Source organism: Sinohyriopsis cumingii, chromosome 2 (genome assembly GCF_028554795.1).
Source record: "Sinohyriopsis cumingii isolate HCF-2022 chromosome 2, ASM2855479v2, whole genome shotgun sequence".
Taxonomy (NCBI): Eukaryota; Metazoa; Mollusca; class Bivalvia; order Unionida; family Unionidae; genus Sinohyriopsis; species Sinohyriopsis cumingii.
The window spans coordinates 155,522,217-155,548,317 of record NC_142962.1 but is presented as its reverse complement, the minus strand read 5'-3'; the positions used below and the strand labels follow the sequence as shown (position 1 = coordinate 155,548,317).

Below are 26,101 nucleotides of genomic sequence, written 5' to 3'. Positions count from 1 at the left end.
ATTCTATAAATAATACTGTATCTGTTTATAATCAATATTGGTGGTACATATAATTATTAATCTCAAAGTTTACCTTCATTTTCAGAATCTTTTTGTCGCTGCACGTGTTTCAAACATTTCATCTGATAAAGTTAATTAAGTTGTTTGCTTTTTATAAATTGTTTCCAATCTTATCTAAAAAGCAACAAATTTGTATTATTATTATATGAATGTCTTGTGCATTTGTGACAAGACTGTACTTTGTTTTTATTTGTATCCTATTAATTTACTGAATGGAGACATTGAAAATAGTATGGAATATGATCACTATAAGAAATTAATAACAGTATAATATGCACTATCATTTATTGAAAAAGAACACTGAAATTATTGCTCAATGTAGAACAATGTAGCTGGTAAATTTTCATGTACATATGCTCACGTACATGTAGACTATCAACAGGGATGCACAGCGTAGTTACACAATTTTTCTTGTGTATACTCCATCATAGATGGGTGGGAGGATACCCAACAAATTAACTTTTTATATATAGTGTATGTTCATCAGTATTTATCCCTAGCTAGGTTGCTGACAAATACCACAGTGTCACACTTGTATATTTTGTACAGGTATAAGTATGAAACTGATACCTGTCATGGCTGGATTTACGGTGCCAGGGTTTCTTCCATTTGTTTGTTTCCTGTGCAAAACAGTTGGCAAGGGGTGCCATAAAACCTACTATGGCTGCAATAAATGATTTGCAGTTTTTGTTGTCTGGCAATCTGTACACCTATAACCATCATAGCTGCTTGGGTTGTACCTGCCATAACACGATGTATCATGCCAAAAACATGATTTTAAACTCCCAAACCCTTTGCAAAGGTGCATTTTGAAAAACAAGATTTTCAGTAATCTTCACCCCCCCAAAAAAACCCCACCTAAATATATCCATGTAACATACTATATGTATAAAAAATAAACAATCCTTGGGGCAGTTTATACAGCTGAATGTCATAAAGGCAAGTAAAAGGCAAGATGATCAGATATAAACAAGCATTTCTGCTAAACTGGATAACAATAGCTTGGGTGATTCTGATGTGGGGGAGCCCTTTATACTAATGTGCATTAGTAAACCTAATTCATTTTAAGTTACAGTTAAATCAAAGAGATGCATATTGAGGAACAAGAGTTACTACATTCTATTTTTTTCAACGAGAATGTTTAAGTCATCTGCATTAAAGATTATAGGCAATTTTGTGAACAGCAGCAACATTTCATTTAAGTCATATTTTACTCCATGTATAAACTGAAAAGCATGATTATTTCAATCACCAGAAAGGTTTTTCAAGTGTGATTCACTTCTGAAGGCAAAATGTCAAAATGCAATTCCTGTGATTCAGGAAGAAATAAGCCATCAGCAAAGCCTTGCCAAACTCTATTTCAGAATTCCTGGTTAACAGAGTTTGGCTTTGTGAAGCACAGCAGCAAGGGGGAGAATCTAATTCTTGCATATGCTACAAACATATTGACACAAGTCATTCTGGAGTGTACACTATCTCAGGGCCTTCCATTAGATTTCAAGTCGGAGAGTGAGTTGCCTAAGTAGGTTGAGGGTTTGAAGCATGTGCGTGTTTGTGTGGGTGATGGGATTCCATGAGTGAAGAATGCAACTAAGCAGCATCTGGATAATCAGTGCTCTACTGTAACATGATATGGTGACTATGAAAACCCTGAATAATGCAGGTACTTGGGGATATCCGACCTCTGGTAGTCCTAAAATTACATCTTTGTACAGACTAACATTCAAGAACAGAGTATGGTGGACTCATCACTTGTTTAACCAGCTTGTAAAATTCTCAATACATCTGCTTAACATAAATTCATTGCTACACTAAATATTTAACATTGAGGTGGAATATTTTCTCTTGGTTATAATAATAACAATAATAATATCAACAATAATAATAACAGCAACAACAATAGTAATAATAATAATAGTAATAATAGTAATAAGAAAAATACTAATAATAACAAGCAGAAATAAAATGATGAAGAAAGGGAAGATAAACGTTATTACAAAATCAGTTTACAAAAAATGTTCTTTCTGTGAATTAAGAAACATTATTTAATTGATCTGAGAATCAAATAATTGAATACAGACACAACATATAATTGAAATATCACTACAAATTACACAATTCTGTAAATGCAGAGATGTAAGAAATAGAACAAGAAATTATAAATATATTAGAATAAAATTGATAAAAAGATTATTTTCTGATACATTGCATCAACTGTAATTATCATAGGCTCTCTGTACCTCCTAATACTGAATTGCCTTTACACTTTCATTAGCACAGTTTAAACAAGAAAGGTTTCTCAAACAGAAATTCTTTGAAACAAAGATGGATGGGTGCATATATAATTAAATACATTAAGAAATTATAATCCATCAGTACCATGCCATTTGAAAACTCCATTTTCAAATTTGTTAACTTCAAACATACTGTACATTATATGCAATTCAAGATGCATAATTAGTCTACATCCAAGAGAATGCTTTTGCAGAACAAGAACACAAAGGAAAGAAAAAGTGTATATATTAGACATTCAGTTAACTGTACTCCAAAAGTCCTTTACACAATGTCTATTTTTATTCAAACAATGTCTATTTCTATTCACACAATTTCTATTTCTATTCACACAATGTCTATTTCTATTAGCAACCACAATCATTTGTTGTGGCAACCTGTCTGTAGAGACCATTTTTAAGTCACTTAAAAATATCCTACACACAGCAGCTGCCTGCATATAATAACCATCTCCTCAATGTGACCAGAGACTGATATTTTTCAGAGTATAGCAACTAGTGATTATTGTAGGCAAAGGTCTGCTTATCATATATTTAATCTTTCACCTGAAAAAAAACCCTGCACTTCAGGAGAGATTGATTAATTCATTTTTAAAATTTCACTTAATTACAATGATGAGTGTAATGATTTTGCCAGGAGTCTACACAAATCCTCTTTCTTGTGAGTACCCCACTAATACAAAAAATAAGTTAACATTTAAATGTTTCCTAAATTTTGTTTCTAAAAAGTATGTTTTAATTTGGTGAAATGTTGTATATTTTTGCCATATTGCATTTTCAATAATGAAACATACAGTATTATTATGTTTTCTTTTAAAATAGCAAATACTGGACTTTGTCTCTGTCATTGTGAATTTTCAATGTCTATTATGAAAATGTCACAAAAACACTGTAAGAAGGAAATTTAAGAGAGCCAAAAAGTTGTCTTTGATTCTCTTATTATTTTCAATGAGAACAGATCTTACCAAAAGACCAAATAATGATACTTAATTGATGCAATATGCAGTTTTTATAATGCACTCAATATATATATATATATATATATATATATATATATATATGGGTTGGAGAGTTACATATAATAGAAGTTGTTGTGGATTTCAATACAGGCTAGGATTAATCATACAAACCTTGTTTTTACTGAATGGATCAAATTCATCCAAACCCTGCAAGTGTTAAAATTCCATGCATATCACATTGTTGCAATTATAGAAGCAACATTCTCTATCACCAAAGCATGAACTCTTAAATCTACCTACTTCAATGAAGAAAAGAAAACCACCCACAAAATATCAACTAATGAAGCTAAAAATATATCCAAAGTGTAAACATCTTGGGATATCAGATATAGTACCTACATTTGCTTATTCTGGAATCAGGAAAGAGACCCACCCCCAAAGTTTAAATACAGAAAAGAAGAAAAAAAAAGGAAGGTAAAAATATGGTTTTTGTCAGTGTATGACTGTGAATGAATACAACTCAATGTTAAGAAAAATGAAATGATTCCTTTCACTCTTTAACATCTGGTTATCAATGTTACTTTTAATTTTTTTAATATTTTCCTTAGCAGGAAGTTTTAAAAAATATATTGTTTCATTCTGCTAATATATCAAAAAGACATACTCCAACTAAAAGCCTTATAATGCCCATGGAATGAACATAAATAAAATTTAAAATAAATATCCAGAAACAATTCCAATCCTGGCAGGCATAAATAATTCAGATTAGCTGTAACCTAATTACATAACTTTTCTTATGAATTCTCATCAAATACTTGAGCTACATTGAACCAAAGATTATGTTGGTCCAGAAATCAATTTTTAAGACAATAATGTATTTTCTACTATCAAAAATCACAAATGCCATTAAATATTTTGGACTTGAACGACTAATATTCACATACTGATGAGTAAGCCATTCCAAACTATGACTTGCAAATGCAACTGTGAGCAAAGTGTGTCATACTAATAATTCTACAAAACTGCAAACTTGACAGTGTCAGTGAAATAAATTCCATTATCATCAAAGTCACATAAACAAAATGTGTGATGAAGGTATTGCTTCACAAAACATACATAATTTACGAGTGGTTTTAGGTGCTTATGGCTATGTATGTGGATGTGTGTATTTTATGAATGTTATGTTTCATGAATACATCTGTATGATGGGATACATGTAACCTATTTGCTCAAAAGATCAAATGCATGTCATTGGGGCATTTCACAAGAAATCTCTCTTGTATTCCATCAATATGGGAGACTTCAAGCCATTTTCTAGTAAAATATTATAGGGAGGTATATTTATGTTAGATATAAAATAGTATAGCACACAAAAATTAATCTGAAATTGTAAACCAATAAAACAAAAATGAAAACTGAACCACATAATGAGGGACAATAAAAGAACTTTATACTCATCTCCAGTTATTGCTTTTTTATAGAACAACATTAACTACATGTAATTTTCCAAATTTGTCTGATTTTGATTAAGAAAAAATGACTTTAATATTTATTAGCTGCTAAATAGCCAAAGGGATTTTTTTAACACTGTACTGCATATTTTGTTTTACATTCACAAAGTAAACAGCCAATGGGCTTTCTTTTAACACTGTACTAGACACTTTTTTTTACTCTCACAAAGTAAACAGCCAAGCATTTGCATTTATTTTGCCCTGTACTGCACATTTTGCTTCATTCACACTGTGCAATACTAACATATGAGCCTGAATGTTTTGTTAATCCTCTCAAGTGTTAAATCCCATTTTTGCTTATCCAAAGATATGCTTATAGAAAAAAAAATGAGACAGAATCAAGAAGAAACAGAAAAGAATATAGTATAATACACAATGAGTTGTGGGTTTAATGCCATTTTTCAGCACATGATAGGCTCTACATGATGGCCAGCATAACTAGTAGTGGAAAAACCTGGGAAAATCCTGGTAAGAACCAGCAAGCCAACGGGAAGCTCCTGGAAAGCTTTCTCAGACACCCACATTGGAAGAGCCTGAGGCTTGAACCCAAGTGGACAGAGCAGTGATTAGTAAAGGTGAGTGCTTTTGATCACTCAGCCACCTGGGGCCCTGTGGAACAAGTATATACTGTTTTCTTACGGTGAAACCCTTTACAAAAGATGGAAGTAATATGCAGACTTTTTCTTTACATTCATCTTGACTTTCCCTTTTCATTTTGCCCAAAGTAGTTTGATTTCTCATTGACCCAATCAAAATAAAGTTTAATTTCCCCTACCACACATAGAGAGCTTGTTGACCACACATTACGAGATTTAATGGGGTGGTGTGTAATTATTATTTTTTGGTCCTCTCCATCTATGTTATTTTTCACTGTCACAGAGCAAATGAGAGAGAGAGAGAGAGCGAGAGCGAGCATACAATTTTGGGCAATTTCATTTTTCTTTCTGGTCAAATATAGTCACTAGCCTAAAATATCTGCATAGAATAAGATGGGTAAACTTTTAAAGAAAATTATTTTTCTCCAAAATTACATCACATTAACATTAGGAATTACTTCTATCCCTGGAATCCAGCTCTCCCAAATATTTTTAAAAATCTGTACTTTGTACAGATGAAGGGAATTCTTTGATTACATCATATTAACCTGCTAAATGGCACTCTAAATATTGGATATTGCCAGTTTTAACTTGTGTACTACCTGCATGGAGGGTAGGGTGGCAAGACTTCACAGTAATTGGTAAAGTATATTTGGAGAAACATAATTTGCCATAAAAAGTTGTCTCTGTAAAATACATTATCCAATAATACTAACATCAGGATAATTGGTAAGTGGAGGAGGAGGAGGAAATAATGAGCATTCAACCTCTACCAGGTATTTCATATTCAACAGAACTCTCCCTACCTTCAGGATGGAACTCGTGTAATGATATTTATCACAACCAAATATTAATGTATATACATGCGAAAGGAAATACACTGTAAACTCCATCACCTTACAAATAAATACAAAGAAAGGTTTTCTCAGGCAACTACAGTGAAAGTTGAGTTACCATACCCAAGAATGCGGTTGTCAGGTGTGGCATGGGTCTGGTGACTGTCTGGGTAGCAATCAACGAACCAATGAGATTCAAATCTTTGCTTTATGAGTACACGACATGCAAACAGAAACTGGAGAAAGTAGACTGGGCCAACTAACTGATTCCATCATGTCTTTAATTAGGACATTGCACTCAAAGGCAAGGCTCTTAGAAACAGATTGTATTTCATGAGCCAAACTTTTCATCAGACCCACCTGTTCGTGTGAGAGATCAGTTTGCTGGCTGGATGACTCACTAAAGGAGATAATGCTTGTGGTGTTGTGTCATGTTTCCTGGTTTGAGTTGGAGGAAAAGCCTCTTGAATACAGACTGAGAATAAATTCCATGCACTTCAGACAGACTTGGAGAGCTAGAATACAGACTGGGAATAAATTTCATGCACTTCAGACGGATTCAGATAGCACATATTGGGTTCTTTAAACTTGCTTTTTTGAAGGATTGATCAATGTGAGGAGTCATAAAATTATTTTCTGGCTGGAAGCCGTTCTTAGTGATGAACCTGGCTGTATCAGTGAAATGATTGAACTGTTGGAACAAAACTGTAGATAGTTCAGATCCATGGACAGAGAACAGAGCTCACTTACAAACGATGCCAAAGCCAAGGCTATCAGAAAGCATGTCAAGTATGATAGGTACTTCAGTGGAACAGTGGACCAAGGTCTCAGCATGGAAGAGTTTAGTGATGTCAAAACCCATGAGAGATTCCACTTCATGAACAGGTTAGTGAGCGAGGACAGATCAAAGTTGGTCAGCAAATGAGAAAGATCTTTATTATGACCAATGTCATGCTACTTATGATGTATGAATGTGTGAGAAATCATGGAGCAATATCCATTAATTGTTATCAGTGCAAGCTTCTTGCTTTCAAAGATAAAATGAAGTTAGAAAACTGGGAAATAGAGGCTGACAGTAGTGTGATATCATTCACATGACACCAGTCACAAAACTTGCCATTTTCCCTTGTATACTTTTCAAGTTGAGGGCCATCTAGCTGTTGAAATCCTCACTACAGCTGTAGATTGGAAATCTTTATGTACAAGGCATGCCAGACAAAAGCTACTCTGGAACTTGTTGTTGTTCATGGGTTTAACACCATTTTTAAGCACAAGATACATGGCTATACATGGTAGCCAGTATAACTGGAGGAGGAAGAACCCTGGAAAACCCAGGGAAGAACAACCGACCCACGAGAAGCTACTGGCAGGCTTTCCTATGCTGGAACTAGAAGTTTCTCATGACATGGATGAAAGATTAGCACCTGTGGCTAATAATAAGTTTTTGGGTTGCTAGTGTTTTTCTGGAGTCTGTCGTCAGTCCAGCAGATCAGGGATCCATGATTTGTCCTATCAGAGAGATGCAATTAGGATTATCTTGCAATCTGTGCCCCCTCAGCTCCTCTCCCAGTTGATTAAAAGGGCAATGACAGCTCATGTGTTTGGGTCCGGAAATGGGGAGACAAAGGTTGGCAGCTTGTTGTTGCACCTTGTTGCAAACAGGTCAACCACTGGCAGACCTAACAGGTTGCAAATTTGATGAAAGATGGATGTTGGAACCAGTCTGTGTATAGTAGCTGTCCCCTACTAAATGGCTAATTCACTGAGCCTCTTGGAATATGTCATACTTGAATGTATATTTGATGCGGAGAACACCAACCAAAGTAGTTCCATATTAACACACACAGTTGTGGCAACTTTGTTCCAACATATTTTTGAAGGTGATTCTCCACCAATAAATCATCTGACATTATCAGGGCTGTTTTTGAATGATGGCAGTCCTGCTAAGCATGGAAAGCATTGAAGATTGCCTTCATTTCCAAGAATGGTTGTCCTCTTGTCACTGATGTTTGTGAAGTTCGGTTGCAAATGGGTTCCCAACCTGACAAAATCTGTAGCCGCTGGTTGCAGGGCTTCCAACACATTCCCAATGTTAGCCATTCACTTTTCTGCCACCAAATCAGAAAGTTTCTGTTTCTGCAATTGAATCAGAAGGTGTCAGATTTCTGTTCGGATCCTTACCTGCAAATCTAAAGGTCAAGAAATTGGCTGCCACTGAGGGAGAAGAGCCATCTGCAAAGGATGCATGTAGAAACTGGTGAGATTCATGAAATCCATATGCAAAGGATGCATGCAGAAACAGCTGAGATTCATGAGATCCATCTGCAAATGATGCATGCAGAAACAGCTGAGATTCATGAGATCCATCTGCAATGGATGCATGCAGAAACAGCTGAGATTCATGAGATCCATCTGCAAATGATGCATGCAGAAACAGCTGAGATTCATGAGATCCATCTGCAAAGGATGCATGCAGAAACAGCTGAGATTCATGAGATCCATCTGCAATGGATGCATGCAGAAACAGCTGAGAATCATGAGATCCATCTGCAAAGGATGCATGCAGAAACAGTTGAGATTCATGATATCCACTGCTGCACAGAAGAGACAGAGAAGATGAAGTAACTCCCCCACCATCAGAAGTCTTCTCAGACACTGTAACAATATGTTCAGGAGGAAGACAACTAAGTTTATGTGGGTGAGGAACTTCATAACCAAATGAAGAAAGGTTGGGAAGGGACAAAGGTGACTTTACATTTATTATCCAAATAAACTTCGAATGAGGCAAACAAGGCTGTGCACATCATGGAGCAAAACCAAACTTACCAAGTGCTTTTTAAGGCTGTATCTAGATATACTGTCAACACAGATAAAGAAGTTATCGGGAAGAGGAAGATGGCAGAGTCCAAAGTTCAAGCAGGCAAAATGGTGGTATTTTCTTGGTGTTACATGGATAAGAATGTGGAACAGGTCCATGCTTATAGAGTATTCATTGGGTTGTATGGACAAAACAGATAGACATTACCTTTTCCACTTTAAATACTGTGAAGTTTATGAACACATAGAGTTTGCTTAAATCTGTAATTCGGTTCAACTTCCCACTGGCTTTCTGGACCTAGAACAGCCTAGAACAACAGCCTTAAATTGTGAGTTTTCAAATGATCTCTACCATCGTTCTGTGTAGTAATGCCTTTATCTCCTTCTGCGATATGTCGGCCATCATGGGATTGGTTGGAGTGTCCCATGAAGTAGACTGATGGGGTGGGTGGGGAGGTGGGTAGATGGTTGAACAAGATGTTGAGCCCTACAAAAAGAACTGTATCAACTACTCATTGTTGAGGATTAAATTGATCCATGAATATTTCTTGGACAAATTCATCCTTCTCCTCCACCTTGCTGCAATTTCAGGACAGGTGCCATACAATATTATGTCCTCTTTCTCAGTATCGTTTCCATTTGCTCTGCACTTTTGGTTGTAACAGATATATAAAAAAATATACCTATTTTGTAGTTACTTGGCTGAGACATGACCATTATTTTACAGATCAATTGGATATTGATTTTCTGTAGCTGAATAATAATGTAACGTAACGGTGCAATGTTTGCACTGTATGTGAATATAAATTTTCCAGCCTGGTTTGTCAACCTCAGTTGTAACCTTGAAAACCATTCCCATACTTTATTATTTTCAAGGAGAAATAAAGTCATGGCACCCATACATTGTTATTTTCAAGGAGAAAAAAGTCATGGCTGTGTCTATTGTGTTAATTCCAACTCAGAATACTCTGTCTTTGCTTTAATGAGTCCTTTTCTTGACATTATGAAAAGACTGGTCATCCTTATGTTTGCTTACATTGTTAGGGAATGTAAGAAACTTATGTAGTTTGATACATGGTTTGTTTAACAGTTTTAGTTGTTACTTACAACCACTTGTAACTTACCTATGAATTGTGAAATGGGTTTTTTATTTACTTGGGGTTATGTGCAATTTTATTGCATTTGTTAGTTATGTACATTTTGTGAAACAATCACCAAACACAAATGTTGATGATCTCAAAGTGAAATTTCTTGTCCAGGACTTAAAAAGAAGATATTTAAAAATGAGGAAACTAGGACCAATGGCTATGTGACCAACCAATGGCTATGTGACCAAACAAGAGTCCGTTGAAGGGACTGATGCTCTCAACAAAACAATACACATGCCATGCATGACCTAAGCTAGTCACCTATATGCAATTTCAAAGCATAAATATATCTCATAAAATATCTCATATAACATTCCTGTTACATATACTAAAGTGAGCAGAAAGTTTTCCACCATTTTGCAAAATATGCTTCATTCACTTATTTGTACACATAATAGATTTTACCTTGAATCTTGATGCCAGGATAACAAACACAATCAATACATGAAAGATCATTAAATATTACCACATTTTTCTGAATGCAGCTTAAAAGAGACCATTTTTTCCTTTTAATTACTGAGTGTTCAAACTATGTCTGATGTTCTTAAGCAATAACAAGATTTAAAAACTAGCATCTATGGTGATCATATTGAATATCAGATTGGCACCATTTTCATTTTGGGCCATGTAGCAATCATCAGAAGTCAGACTGGCACCATTTTCATTTTGGACCATGTAGCAATCATCAGAAGTCTTTTGATGAAAGCTCCACACCATTTTCATTTTGGACCATGTAGCAATCATTACAAGTCAGACTGGCACCATTTTCATTTTAGACCATGTAGCAATCATTACAAGTCAGAATGGCACCATTTTCATTTTGGACCATGTAGCAATTATTGTAAGTCAGACTGGCACCATTTTCATTTTGAACCATGTAGCAATCATTATAAGTCAGACTGGCACCATTTTCATTTTGAACCATGTAGCAATCATTAAAAGTCAGACTGGCACCATTTTCATTTTAGACCATGTAGCAATCATTAGAAGTCTTTTGGTGAAAGCTCCACATCAATATAATGATCAATTCAAGGGGAGTAACTACAGCAAGATTTTCAAGACAACCATTGTGGTAGCCATTTTGCATGTAAGATTGGCACCATTTTCATTTAAGACCAACTAGATAGACATCTACTGGCAAAAATCACATGCTGATATAACCATCCATTTGGCAGCAGTAGAGAGAACAATATTTTCAAGATTACCACCTGATGGTGATATTAAAGGTCAGTTTGCATAATTTTCATTTTGGTCCAACTAGACACAGTAATAATTCTTCTGATGAAAATCCTATGTCAAAATGAATCTCCATATGAGATGAGTAGTCATAACAAGATTTTCAATATTGCTGCCATTCCCTGTGGCACATTGGATATCAAATTTGCACTATTTCCTTTGGGACCAACTAGACATAATAAAAAGTCTTCTGATAAAAACATAATATGATCAGGATAACAAGATTTTTCAAGATGGCTTTCATTAATGATCAACCAGACATCATAAGAAGTCTTTCAGTGAAAACCCATGCTGATATGGTAATTCTCTCAGAAGTAGTAATAACAAAATTGTGGTGGACATACTGGATGTCTGAGCAGCACATTTTTATTTTGGACCAACTAGACATATGAAGTCTTACTAATAGCTCCATATTGATATTAGCATCCATTCAAGAGTAGTTGTAACAAAATTCTCATACTGATGTGTGAGCGGAACTATTTTCAATGTTCACAAGCGGTAGTGATAAAAAGATTTCAAAATGGGTGTGGTGGCCATGTTGGACATCAGACTGGCACCATTTCATTTCATTTATGACCAACTAGACATAAGTCTTTTAGTGAAACCCCAATGTTCATATGACCTTCCATTCAGGAGGAAGATTGATAACAAGATTTTCAAGACTGCTTCTGTGGTGGCTTTATCAGACAGACAACAGACTGGACCCAATTTCCTATCTGATCGACCAGGCATCATAAGAACTGGTGATAACTCCATGACAGTATCACTATTCAGGAGGAGTAGTGATAAGATTTTCAAGATGGCAGCCATGGTAACCAACTAAACATTAGACTGGTATCATTTTCACTTAGGACCAACCAGACGTCATAATAAGTTTTTTAGTGAAAATCCCATGTTGATATGACCATCCATTCAGAAAAAGTAGGGACAAGTTCTTCCGAATGGCCATTGTGATGGCTATACTAAATGTTCAAATGGCACCATTTTCATTTAGGACCAACAAGACCATGGAATGAATGTGTGTGTAACATTTCATGGCAATTCTCCAAGTAGTGTGATAAACTTGTGATCTGACTGACAGATGGACAAATCATGACAGACTGTGCTGTTTTCGTCCATAACCAGTAGTGCTTCAAATTCATTTTTTTATTTATTATAGAACAGATTTATTCTAAGAAATGTAAAGAAAAATCCCATCACAACTGCCTGCTTTCACTTGAAATGTTTAGTTTGTTAGTAATTTCACCCCTTTAATTGGCACAGACAAAATTCACAAGGCATGCTTATCTAGGTCAATCATGCATGAAGTCTGTCCCTTTATTACATGTGAGGAGCAATACAATGATTTTACCTTGAGAACTGCCTCCACTTCAGGGGGCTGGTTTGACACACAGACAAAAAGACATATCAGGAGTATGACAAAGTTATCTGTTTAACAAGATGTTCAGACTACCTCATCTACCTAAAATCAGCATTCCATTTATGGGCAACAAAGACAATTTTTATGAGTAGGAAATCTTTAAAGCAAAAGCTAGGACAGATTCATTAAGAAGATAAGTAATGCTGTTACATACAAAGATTATTAAAACTACAAAATGGTAAAATTACTTTATGTAACTTTCACTTTCCACATAACCATTTAATGTTTATAAGACCATATGTCTGGATACTGTACTGTTGTTTAACCGATTTGTTTCTGTTCTAGAAAGGTAGAAAATTAAAGCATGATGTTTAATCTTATATTTCACACATACCAGGTTAATTAGATTGCAGAATGTTCAAAAGCAATCTGCAGTAAGTTGTATATAAAAATAGTGCTCTCCCCAGTAAATCTGGATAGGGTAGCGGATATCTCAAAAGAACGCCATTTCATCAGCATAAACACATAGGCACAGCTGTTGTTTATATGTGTGTTATCTTAAATGAAACCATTTATGTAAATGACAATTTTCAAATAATACAAAAACTGGGTCGTGGGAGGGGGAGATTATGTTACCTTTGTCTCCTAAATCAGTTTATTTCTTTCAGTAATATCAGTTTTTGTCCTCACATGAGCATTTCATTGTAAGTTTAATGATACCCCCCTTTACTAAGTTTATGAAATACTATAGACTATGTACAAAGCCTGATAAAATGCAGCGATGAAGCTGGCACCAAAATATTTAGCAAGACATGGTCCAGTAAACCACAGTAGACTCATGAAGCAAAGTAGTATGGCTCTAAAAGCATATAAGTGTCTTTGAAACCATAGTGGCTGATGGCGATAGGGTAGTGTGCATGCTATCCTAAACGACTCTGGGGAGAACACTGGTGAAGCACTGTTAGTCTGATTACATGGATATTGTTAGGTATATGTGGTGCAACTCTAAAGCCTATTATTTTTTAAACAGTCTCAAAGAAAAATAATAAACTTCTTTGCTGAAAATCAAAGATACTTTACATACAAGTTAGACATTTTGTAAATTCAGCAAACTGATATGAATTTTGAGGTTCATCTCTAAACCAGATATGTTCATGGAACCATTCCAGGGATCCATGACTTTAAAGCCCAATATGTTTTGAGGCCCTTCCAAGGATAAATGACATCAAAACCAAATTTATTCATATGACCCTTCCTGGGATAAATGATTCCAAAACCTAGAAATGTTAATGGTACCCTTCCAAAGAAAATGACTTCAAAACCCAATATTTTTATGAGGCCTTCAAAGGATAAATGACTTCAAAACCCAATATGTTTATGGGGCCCTTCAAAGGAAAAACAACTTCAAAACTCAATATGTTTATGGAACCCTTCCAAGGATAAATGACTCCAAAACCAAATTTGTTCATAGGACCCTTCCTGTGATAAATGATTCCAAAAACAAGAAATGTTAATGGGACCCTTCCATGGATGAACGACTTCAAAACCCAAAATGTTTATTGGACCCTACTAGGAATAAAAGACTACCCCCCCCCCAAATGTTAATGTGACCCTTCCATGGATAAATGACTCCATGTATTATGCAATTTTTTAGCTGGAAGGTGGAAGGTGAAAGCACAAATGTTCTGCCAATCTTTAACCCATCCCACCATTGCTCAAAGGAAATGATACTATTAGATTATTCTTACTTCCCACATTTTCTGCAAGAAGTCTAGAGAAACCCAATCCAGAGGCTGTGGTTTTTATCAGTGACTGGATTAGCAGTTTTATTTTGTTAAAGTAGATAAGATTTGGCTGATATAGATCAGAAAAAAATGAACATACTGCATCAATATTCCATTCCATTGTTCTTGCCAATCTCCTGAATTGGCCATTTTTGTGTTGAAGTGCCACACAACACTACTAGATATGCCAAATAAGATGTATAATCTGATGTTACTTGGTCAGGATTTCACCAACACAACACAATATTGGATTTGAACTTGCATGACAACACTAATGTTTTGATTTTTAAAAATGTAGGTCTAAAATTAAATTAACAAAAAATTATCACTGTATTCAGATCTAAAATTGCAAGTTTTCTCAGACTTTACGCGAGAGCTGCAAGCAAATTACTCAGGAAAAACAGTAAAAAATGAGTATAATGCCAATCTCTTTTTGATATTATCTATGACTGATTGAAAGACAACATGTAGTATTGATACACTGATAAATGAAGCAAAAATTTACATATTTATGGTTGGTTTTGGACAGAATTTGCTTTCATTTTCTAAAATAAATGTTTGTTTTGATTAAATGTAGCAATACAAAAATATACAAAATAATTTCCTTCAGATTTTTTACTGCATATAAAATATGATATTTCAAATTGTACTATTGTAATCTTTTGAAAACATCTGTAGTTAAATATTTAAGTTGTTTAAATGATTAAAAAGAACCAGCTTTGAGATGGCAAGATGGAACTTCATATATGCATATATCCTGGCATTCAGTATTGCTTTTCTCATACCCTGATCCATATCTAAATTTCTATGGATGGCATTTCTATTTGTGAATCATGTAAAAACTAGACCACTCCAGGTAAATGTTTATGAAATTTGGCAACCTTGGGAACATCTATCTATTACTTGGTACAAGAATGGTGTCTTGACAACAAAAGCTTCTGTTGTAACAGTTGAAAAATGTCTAATATGGTGAAACAAAAAAACAGGCAATTGCAATAATTTGATTTGGCAGCCTGTTAGCTCATACTAATAGACAAAGGCATCAATTTCAATATTATCCAGCAAAACCCTAAAGGGATCCTTGAGAATGTATGTGTGAAATTTACAAACTTGCACAAAAAAGACATAACATGGTGCCAGTCTTTATTTTTTAACTGTACAAAGAAATCTCTACGTATGCTCAAATATAATCAGTTTGACATTTACAAATTTGATCATTTGTAAAAATTAACAGGCAAGACAAAAATGACATCAAACTTTAAGTAAAATAAATGTTCCCAAGGGAAACAGCTGTCATCCGAATCTACAAGCCAATCAATTTACCTTTAGGATATCTTCTTGTTGTTGCTAAAATAACAAGTACATTTGAAATTACTGCATATCTAGCAAATACCAGCTATTTCATACCTTATTATTGAAAAAAATGCCAGCAGAGATGACAAACTTTGCACTAAAGTGTCATACCTTATTACTGAAACAATGCCAGTAGAGATGACAAACATTGCACTAAAGTGTCATACCTTATTACTGAAAACAAGGCCAGCAGAGATGACAAAGTGTCAATTTCAGTGTTCTAAATGACATTCAGCATGCACTATAAACATGAATAATTAATTAACCACTTTATTTTTATTTTTTATGCAATAACTTTATTTTGGTCATGATTGTGTTTCCATGCCTGTATGGAGGTCACGTTTACTTCTTATTTAAGAGGAGTAACTATCAAGTCCTTTATTATTTTTCTCTAATAAAACAATTTGGAGTTTCAGAAAAACCTGGGTGTTACACATGACTTTTGTAACATTATTAACATAACTACTTAAAACATGACTTAAACACTCACCACTGCATCTGGATTTATTAATGTAACTACTTAAAACATGGCTTAAAAACTCACCATTGCATCTGGATTCATTAACGTAACTACTTGAAACATGGCTTAAACACTCACCATTGCATCTGGATTCATCAATGTAACTACTTGAAACATGATTTAAAAACTCACCATTGCATCTGGATTCATTAACGTAACTACTTGAAACATGGCTTAAACACTCACCATTGCATCTGGATTCATTAACGTAACTACTTGAAACATGGTTTAAACACTCACCACTGCATCTGGATTCATTAACGTAACTACTTGAAACATGGCTTAAACACTCACCATTGCATCTGGATTCATTAACGTAACTACTTGAAACATGGCTTAAACACCCACCACTGCATCTGGATTCATTAACATAACTACTTGAAACATGGCTTAAACACTCACCATTGCATCTGGATTCATTAACGTAACTACTTGCAACATGGCTTAAACACTCACCATTGCATCTGGATTCATTAACGTAACTACTTGCAACATGGCTTAAACACTCACCATTGCATCTGGATTCATTAATATAACTACTTGAAACATGGCTTAAACACTCACCATTGCATCTGGATTCATTAATGTAACTACTTGAAACATGGCTTAAACACTCACCATTGCAGCTGGATTCATTAATGTAACTACTTGAAACATGGCTTAAACACTCACCATTGCATCTGGATTCATTAATGTAACTACTTGAAACATGGCTTAAACACTCACCATTGCAGCTGGATTCATTAACGTAACTACCTGAAACATGGCTTAAACACTCACCATTGCAGCTGGATTCATTAACATAACTACTTGAAACATGGCTTAAACACTCACCATTGCAGCTGGATTCATTAACATAACTACTTGAAACATGGCTTAAACACTCACCATTGCAGCTGGATTCATTAATGTAACTACTTGAAACATGGCTTAAACACTCACCATTGCAGCTGGATTCATTAATATAACTATTTGAAACATGGCTTAAACACTCACCATTGCAGCTGGATTGATTAATATAACTACTTGAAACATGGCTTAAACACTCACCATTGCATCTGGATTCATTAATGTAACTACTTGAAACATGGCTTAAACACTCACCATTGCATCTGGATTTATTAATATAACTACTTGAAACATGGCTTAAACACTCACCATTGCAGCTGGATTCATTAATGTAACTACTTGAAACATGGCTTAAACACTCACCATTGCAGCTGGATTCATTAATGTAACTACTTGAAACATGGCTTAAACACTCACCATTGCAGCTGGATTCATTAACGTAACTATTTGAAACATGGCTTAAACACTCACCATTGCATCTGGATTCATTAATATAACTACTTGAAACATGGCTTAAACACTCACCATTGCATCTGGATTCATTAATATAACTACTTGAAACATGGCTTAAACACTCACCATTGCATCTGGAATTATTAATATAACTACTTGAAACATGGCTTAAACACTCTCCATTGCATCTGGATTCATTAATGTAACTACTTGAAACATGGCTTAAACACTCACCATTGCATCTGGATTCATTAATGTAACTACTTGAAACATGGCTTAAACACTCACCATTGCAGCTGGATTCATTAACGTAACTACTTGAAACATGGTTTAAACACTCACCATTGCAGCTGGATTCATTAATGTAACTACTTGAAACATGGCTTAAACACTCACCATTGCAGCTGGATTCATTAATATAACTATTTGAAACATGGCTTAAACACTCACCATTGCATCTGGATTCATTAATATAACTACTTGAAACATGGCTTAAACACTCACCATTGCATCTGGAATTATTAATGTAACTACTTGAAACATGGCTTAAACACTCACCATTGCATCTGGATTCATTAATGTAACTACTTGAAACATGGCTTAAACACTCACCATTGCATCTGGATTCATTAATGTAACTACTTGAAACATGGCTTAAACACTCACCATTGCAGCTGGATTCATTAACGTAACTACTTGAAACATGGCTTAAACACTCACCATTGCAGCTGGATTCATTAATATAACTATCTGAAACATGGCTTAAACACTCACCATTGCATCTGGATTCATTAATATAACTACTTGAAACATGGCTTAAACACTCACCATTGCATCTGGATTCATTAATGTAACTACTTGAAACATGGCTTAAACACTCACCATTGCATCTGGAATTATTAATGTAACTACTTGAAACATGGCTTAAACACTCACCATTGCATCTGGATTCATTAATGTAACTACTTGAAACATGGCTTAAACACTCACCATTGCATCTGGATTCATTAATGTAACTACTTGAAACATGGCTTAAACACTCACCATTGCAGCTGGATTCATTAACGTAGCTACTTGAAACATGGCTTAAACACTCACCATTGCAGCTGGATTCATTAATATAACTATTTGAAACATGGCTTAAACACTCACCATTGCAGCTGGATTGATTAATCTAACTACTTGAAACATGGCTTAAACACTCACCATTGCAGCTGGATTGATTAATGTAACTACTTGAAACATGGCTTAAACACTCACCATTGCAGCTGGATTCATTAATGTAACTACTTGAAACATGGCTTAAACACTCACCATTGCAGCTGGATTCATTAATATAACTATTTGAAACATGGCTTAAACACTCACCATTGCAGCTGGATTGATTAATATAACACCTTGAAACATGGCTTAAACACTCACCATTGCATCTGGATTCATTAATGTAACTACTTGAAACATGGCTTAAACACTCACCATTGCATCTGGATTTATTAATATAACTACTTGAAACATGGCTTAAACACTCACCATTGCAGCTGGATTCATTAATGTAACTACTTGAAACATGGCTTAAACACTCACCATTGCAGCTGGATTCATTAATGTAACTACTTGAAACATGGCTTAAACACTCACCATTGCAGCTGGATTCATTAACGTAACTACTTGAAACATGGCTTAAACACTCACCATTGCAGCTGGATTCATTAATATAACTATTTGAAACATGGCTTAAACACTCACCATTGCATCTGGATTCATTAATATAACTACTTGAAACATGGCTTAAACACTCACCATTGCATCTGGATTCATTAATATAACTACTTGAAACATGGCTTAAACACTCACCATTGCATCTGGAATTATTAATATAACTACTTGAAACATGGCTTAAACACTCTCCATTGCATCTGGATTCATTAATGTAACTACTTGAAACATGGCTTAAACACTCACCATTGCATCTGGATTCATTAATGTAACTACTTGAAACATGGCTTAAACACTCACCATTGCAGCTGGATTCATTAACGTAACTACTTGAAACATGGTTTAAACACTCACCATTGCAGCTGGATTCATTAATGTAACTACTTGAAACATGGCTTAAACACTCACCATTGCAGCTGGATTCATTAATATAACTATTTGAAACATGGCTTAAACACTCACCATTGCATCTGGATTCATTAATATAACTACTTGAAACATGGCTTAAACACTCACCATTGCATCTGGAATTATTAATGTAACTACTTGAAACATGGCTTAAACACTCACCATTGCATCTGGATTCATTAATGTAACTACTTGAAACATGGCTTAAACACTCACCATTGCATCTGGATTCATTAATGTAACTACTTGAAACATGGCTTAAACACTCACCATTGCAGCTGGATTCATTAACGTAACTACTTGAAACATGGCTTAAACACTCACCATTGCAGCTGGATTCATTAATATAACTATCTGAAACATGGCTTAAACACTCACCATTGCATCTGGATTCATTAATATAACTACTTGAAACATGGCTTAAACACTCACCATTGCATCTGGATTCATTAATATAACTACTTGAAACATGGCTTAAACACTCACCATTGCATCTGGAATTATTAATGTAACTACTTGAAACATGGCTTAAACACTCACCATTGCATCTGGATTCATTAATGTAACTACTTGAAACATGGCTTAAACACTCACCATTGCATCTGGATTCATTAATGTAACTACTTGAAACATGGCTTAAACACTCACCATTGCAGCTGGATTCATTAACGTAACTACTTGAAACATGGCTTAAACACTCACCATTGCAGCTGGATTCATTAATATAACTATTTGAAACATGGCTTAAACACTCACCATTGCAGCTGGATTGATTAATATAACTACTTGAAACATGGCTTAAACACTCACCATTGCAGCTGGATTGATTAATGTAACTACTTGAAACATGGCTTAAACACTCACCATTGCAGCTGGATTCATTAATGTAACTACTTGAAACATGGCTTAAACACTCACCATTGCATCTGGATTCATTAATGTAACTACTTGAAACATGGCTTAAACACTCACCATTGCAGCTGGATTTATTAATATAACTACTTGAAACATGGCTTAAACACTCACCATTGCATCTGGATTCATTAATGTAACTACTTGAAACATGGCTTAAACACTCACCATTGCATCTGGATTCATTAATGTAACTACTTGAAACATGGCTTAAACACTCACCATTGCAGCTGGATTCATTAATGTAACTACTTGAAACATGGCTTAAACACTCACCATTGCAGCTGGAATTATTAATATAACTACTTGAAACATGGCTTAAACACTCACCATTGCATCTGGATTCATTCATGTAACTACTTGAAACATGGCTTAAACACTCACCATTGCATCTGGATTCATTAATGTAACTACTTGAAACATGGCTTAAACACTCACCATTGCAGCTGGATTCATTAACGTAACTACTTGAAACATGGCTTAAACACTCACCATTGCAGCTGGATTCATTAATATAACTATTTGAAACATGGCTTAAACACTCACCATTGCAGCTGGATTGATTAATATAACTACTTGAAACATGGCTTAAACACTCACCATTGCAGCTGGATTGATTAATGTAACTACTTGAAACATGGCTTAAACACTCACCATTGCAGCTGGATTTATTAATGTAACTACTTGAAACATGGCTTAAACACTCACCATTGCAGCTGGATTGATTAATATAACTACTTGAAACATGGCTTAAACACTCACCATTGCAGCTGGATTTATTAATATAACTACTTGAAACATGGCTTAAACACTCACCATTGCAGCTGGATTGATTAATATAACTATTTGAAACATGGCTTAAACACTCACCATTGCAGCTGGATTGATTAATATAACTATTTGAAACATGGCTTAAACACTCACCATTGCAGCTGGATTCATTAATATAACTACTTGAAACATGGCTTAAACACTCACCATTGCAGCTGGATTGATTAATATAACTATTTGAAACATGGCTTAAACACTCACCATTGCAGCTGGATTCATTAATATAACTACTTGAAACATGGCTTAAACACTCACCATTGCATCTGGAATTATTAATATAACTACTTGAAACATGGCTTAAACACTCACCATTGCATCTGGAATTATTAATATAACTACTTAAAACATGGCTTAAACACTCACCATTGCATCTGGATTTGATTTGGCATTCACTGCTTGTCCAAGTGTTTTTGAATATGGATCATCATTCACAGAAGAATATGCTCTACCAGCCCTGAAAAAATGGTGTACATTACATCTCTATTCTTATATACATACACATCCATGCATATATAAATTATTGCTTGCTATATAGGTACAAGCTTTACATTTTCATTAAAACAACTTAAAAAATTAACACGAAATGAGGTGGATGCTTTCACCACTAGGCCACCTGAGTGGTCTGAGCTTATGTAGAAATACAAATTTGTGATTAATGAACCAAAGAATCATTTCAAATGTGAGCATGTCTGAGGTTGAAAAAAGAAGCATCACCTATACATATATTCTATTCAAGGTAATACTTGCACAATTCCTGTAATAAGCAAACAACCCCCTCTTTTATTAAAATTTGTCTCCCTTCCTAACAGTGCATTTCTTGATCATGGCACAAGATGTTGGCACAAAGTGGCTGCATAAACCCATCTAGAACATTGTGATTTTCTTGCCAAATGTCTCATTACTGCTTTACTTTAAATCAGTCTGGAAAACAAATCTTCCACAGGCTTTATTCCACATATCAGGAGAGTGAATGGATCCCCTGGTTGGAGAGCTCACAACATGTTCTACAGGGGCTAACTCTTCTAGCATGCAGATATGTGATGGTGATTTTGCTCTTGACATTGTTGGTCTACACTATGATAGTTAATCCTCAAGAAATTCATGCAAATAACCATTTAGAAGCAAACAGTGCAGAAGTTACAATAAACACAGTAAAAATAGCTATATAATTACTCACTTATCTAGCACAGATATCTAATGATGATCCACTAGAACATTAAAAAGGGACTTACCCCATAGCTTCTTTATTCTGCTCAAAAGATTTCCTAGACTGAGCAAACATATCGAAGTCCTGCTCCTCTGGGGTTTTTGGCTGGGATGCAGCATTAGAGGCTGGCATAGAGCTGATCTTTCCTAAGGTACTACTGACACTCTGGGCACCAATACCTATATAAAAAATGTACACATGTCATCTCCTGTGATATAGATAGCCATCAAATGTTATGTTCTTGGACTTAAGCTTTCAATGACCTGAGATTTTCCCAGCCACAGGAGAATATCTGTGCAAACTCATGTGATATTTTCCACATAAATATGTTCTACATGGCAAAATTTTCTGAAAGATTGGAGCAATTTTCTGTAAGAAATTTCCAGGACTGATCCATACATAAAGACTTGTCATCAATTCATATAAGTAACGGCCTTTTTCAAACAATTTTTTGTGTGCAGAATACAGTTTTGTTTTCTTCAGTTTCCACAGTGTTTTTTTATAAAGACTGGTAGCCAGAAAAAAGTGTGGCATCATATTTTACTGACCAGACAGGAATATCTGAAGTCAGTATAATTTATATCAAATTGTGCAAAATATTGTTTAGTAGGTTGTTTCAGTTCTTGTTATTATACTGCAGAGACCTAAAATCCTGATATTTGTTCAGTTGAACATCTTTATGTTGTTTTCTATTTTTCAACAGCATTTTCTGGATTTTCTTCAAACTCAGCAAGAGTCTATTTTCAATTATCTGTTGGCATATCATCTGACAAAGAAAAACCTGTGGCAATTTTCATGGAAGTGAGCTATTCAAGACTTGTACAGATCTGATGCAAGATGCACTAACCTGGTACAGAAAAGAGGAGGCCAAAGTGGGCTTGATATTGCTTACCTGGTTACATAACAGCTGACAATTTCATGAAGCAGGCTTATGTAGTATTGCAACTATCTCCCACACTTTATAGCGTGTCAGTTTTACTGTATCCTGACAAAAATTTGTTCTCAAGATTATGGTATATATAATATGCATTCTCTTGCTCATAATCAATGTCATCCAAACTCCTGATATAAACCAATTCATTAAGTTGTATATAAATTTTGATGAGAAATAAAGTCACTAAATACAGAGAGGTATCAAGCTGATGTGAGGTATCTAACTCGGGCTGATCTTACTTATTATACAACCTGTCTGCCGCAATAGTCATATATGCTTAAGGGTGTGCAAATTCAGTCTCTATAGTGGCAACAAGCTCAAGTTACCTCATTAATATGAATCAATTTTGTTCCTAATCAAACTCATCCAACAGCCTGATATCTAGAATTTAAGCACAACAAAGTAAATTTATTCAAAACACTATATTTGAATTAACTGTCTGTATAATTATGGCTTTTTTCTTCCATATTTTTTTATACAACAGATTATTCACTTTAATCTCAAAGGTGTTTTATTTGCCAGGTTATATAACTTTTTGTACTGATATTCATTAATCCTGTATTCTGAAATTATTTTAAACAGTTTTAATGTTTTTAAGGAGCTGAACACTTTGCACAACCCAAAAGTGATAATTTGGACTCCACAAAAGTAGCAATATCAGCCAATTTAATGCAAGATTACCTCAAAATTATGCATGGATCTCACTCAATATCAGCCAATTTAATGCAAGATTACCTCAAAATTATGCATGGATCTCACTCAATATCAGCCAATTTAATGCAAGATTACCTCAAAATTATGCATGGATCTCACTCAATATCAGCCAATTTAATGCAAGATTACCTCAAAATTATGCATGGATCTCACTCAATATGAAGCCTTATTAAATTTATCCAGGATCATGGTGATATAAGCTGATGGAATTGTGTGTTACTAATACTATTTAACAAATTAGAGTAAAATCTAATCAGAAATAACATTCATAGATTGATGACAAGCTCATCCAGTCAGATTCAAGGTCATATCAAATAATAAGCATGAATTTCACTGATAATCACATCCAGACATGGTTTTAAAAAAAATATCAAAATCTCATCTAAAATAGTCTCTCGACTGGCTTTGAAAAAGACTCAATATTGTATGCACGACTGCCACTTAAATATTAATGGTCATAAAATGATCCAATATCTTGATGACTGTAAATATACTTAGATCTTACTCAATAATAAAAAAAACTTTATACCTTGATGACTGTAAATATACTTAGATCTTACTCAACAATAAAAAAACTGTATACCTTGATGACTGTAAATATACTTAGATCTTACTCAATAATAAAAAAAAACTTTATATCTTGATGACTGTAAATATACTTAGATCTTACTCAATAATAAAAAAAACTTTATATCTTGATGACTGTAAATATACTTAGATCTTACTCAACAATAAAAAAAACTTTATACCTTGAAGACTATAAATATACTTAGATCTTACTCAAGAATAAAATACTTTATATCTTGATGACTGTAAATATACATACATCTTACTCAATAATAAAAAACTGTATACCTTGATGACTGTAAATATACTTAGATCTTACTCAAGAATAAAATACTTAATATCTTGATGACTGTAAATATACTTAGATCTTACTCAACAATAAAAAACTTTATATCTTGATGACTGTAAATATACTTAGATCTTACTCAAGAATAAAATACTTTATATCTTGATGACTGTAAATATACTTAGATCTTACTCAACAATAAAAAACTTTATATCTTGATGACTGTAAATATACATAGATCTTACTCAACAATAAAAAACTTTATATCTTGATGACTGTAAATATACTTAGATCTTACTCAACAATAAAAACACTTTATATCTTGATGACTGTAAATATACTTAGATCTTACTCAACAATAAAATACTTTATATCTTGATGACTGTAAATATACTTAGATCTTACTCAACAATAAAAAACTTTATATCTTGATGACTGTAAATATACATAGATCTTACTCAACAATAAAAAACTTTATATCTTGATGACTGTAAATATACTTAGATCTTACTCAACAATAAAAAACTTTATATCTTGATGACTGTAAATATACATAGATCTTACTCAACAATAAAAAACTTTATATCTTGATGACTGTAAATATACTTAGATCTTACTCAACAATAAAAACACTTTATATCTTGATGACTGTAAATATACTTGGAACTTACTCAATAATAAAAAAAACTTTACATCTTGATGACTGTAAATATACTTAGATCTTACTCAACAATAAAAAAAACTTTATACCTT

The 26,101-nt window shown here is 34.2% G+C and overlaps 1 protein-coding gene across 8 annotated transcripts in view; it reads right to left on the bottom strand.

Moving 5' to 3' along the window:
• LOC149806162 (TOM1-like protein 2) overlaps positions 1-26,101 on the bottom strand; it is a 107,186-nt gene that overhangs the window by 29,875 nt on the left and 51,210 nt on the right. The window contains exons 11-15 of one of the 8 annotated variants that reach the window (XM_089951060.1): positions 22,873-23,026; positions 22,004-22,094; positions 15,922-15,945; positions 12,806-12,832; positions 3,482-3,517 (exon numbers count right to left, since the gene is read on the bottom strand). In XM_089951060.1, coding sequence (XP_089807186.1) covers positions 3,482-3,517; positions 12,806-12,832; positions 15,922-15,945; positions 22,004-22,094; positions 22,873-23,026 — 332 coding nt within the window. The remainder of the gene's footprint in view (positions 1-3,481; positions 3,518-12,805; positions 12,833-15,921; positions 15,946-22,003; positions 22,095-22,872; positions 23,027-26,101) is intronic. The other 7 variants (XM_089951063.1, XM_089951062.1, XM_089951061.1 and 4 more) reach the window with 7 other exon arrangements.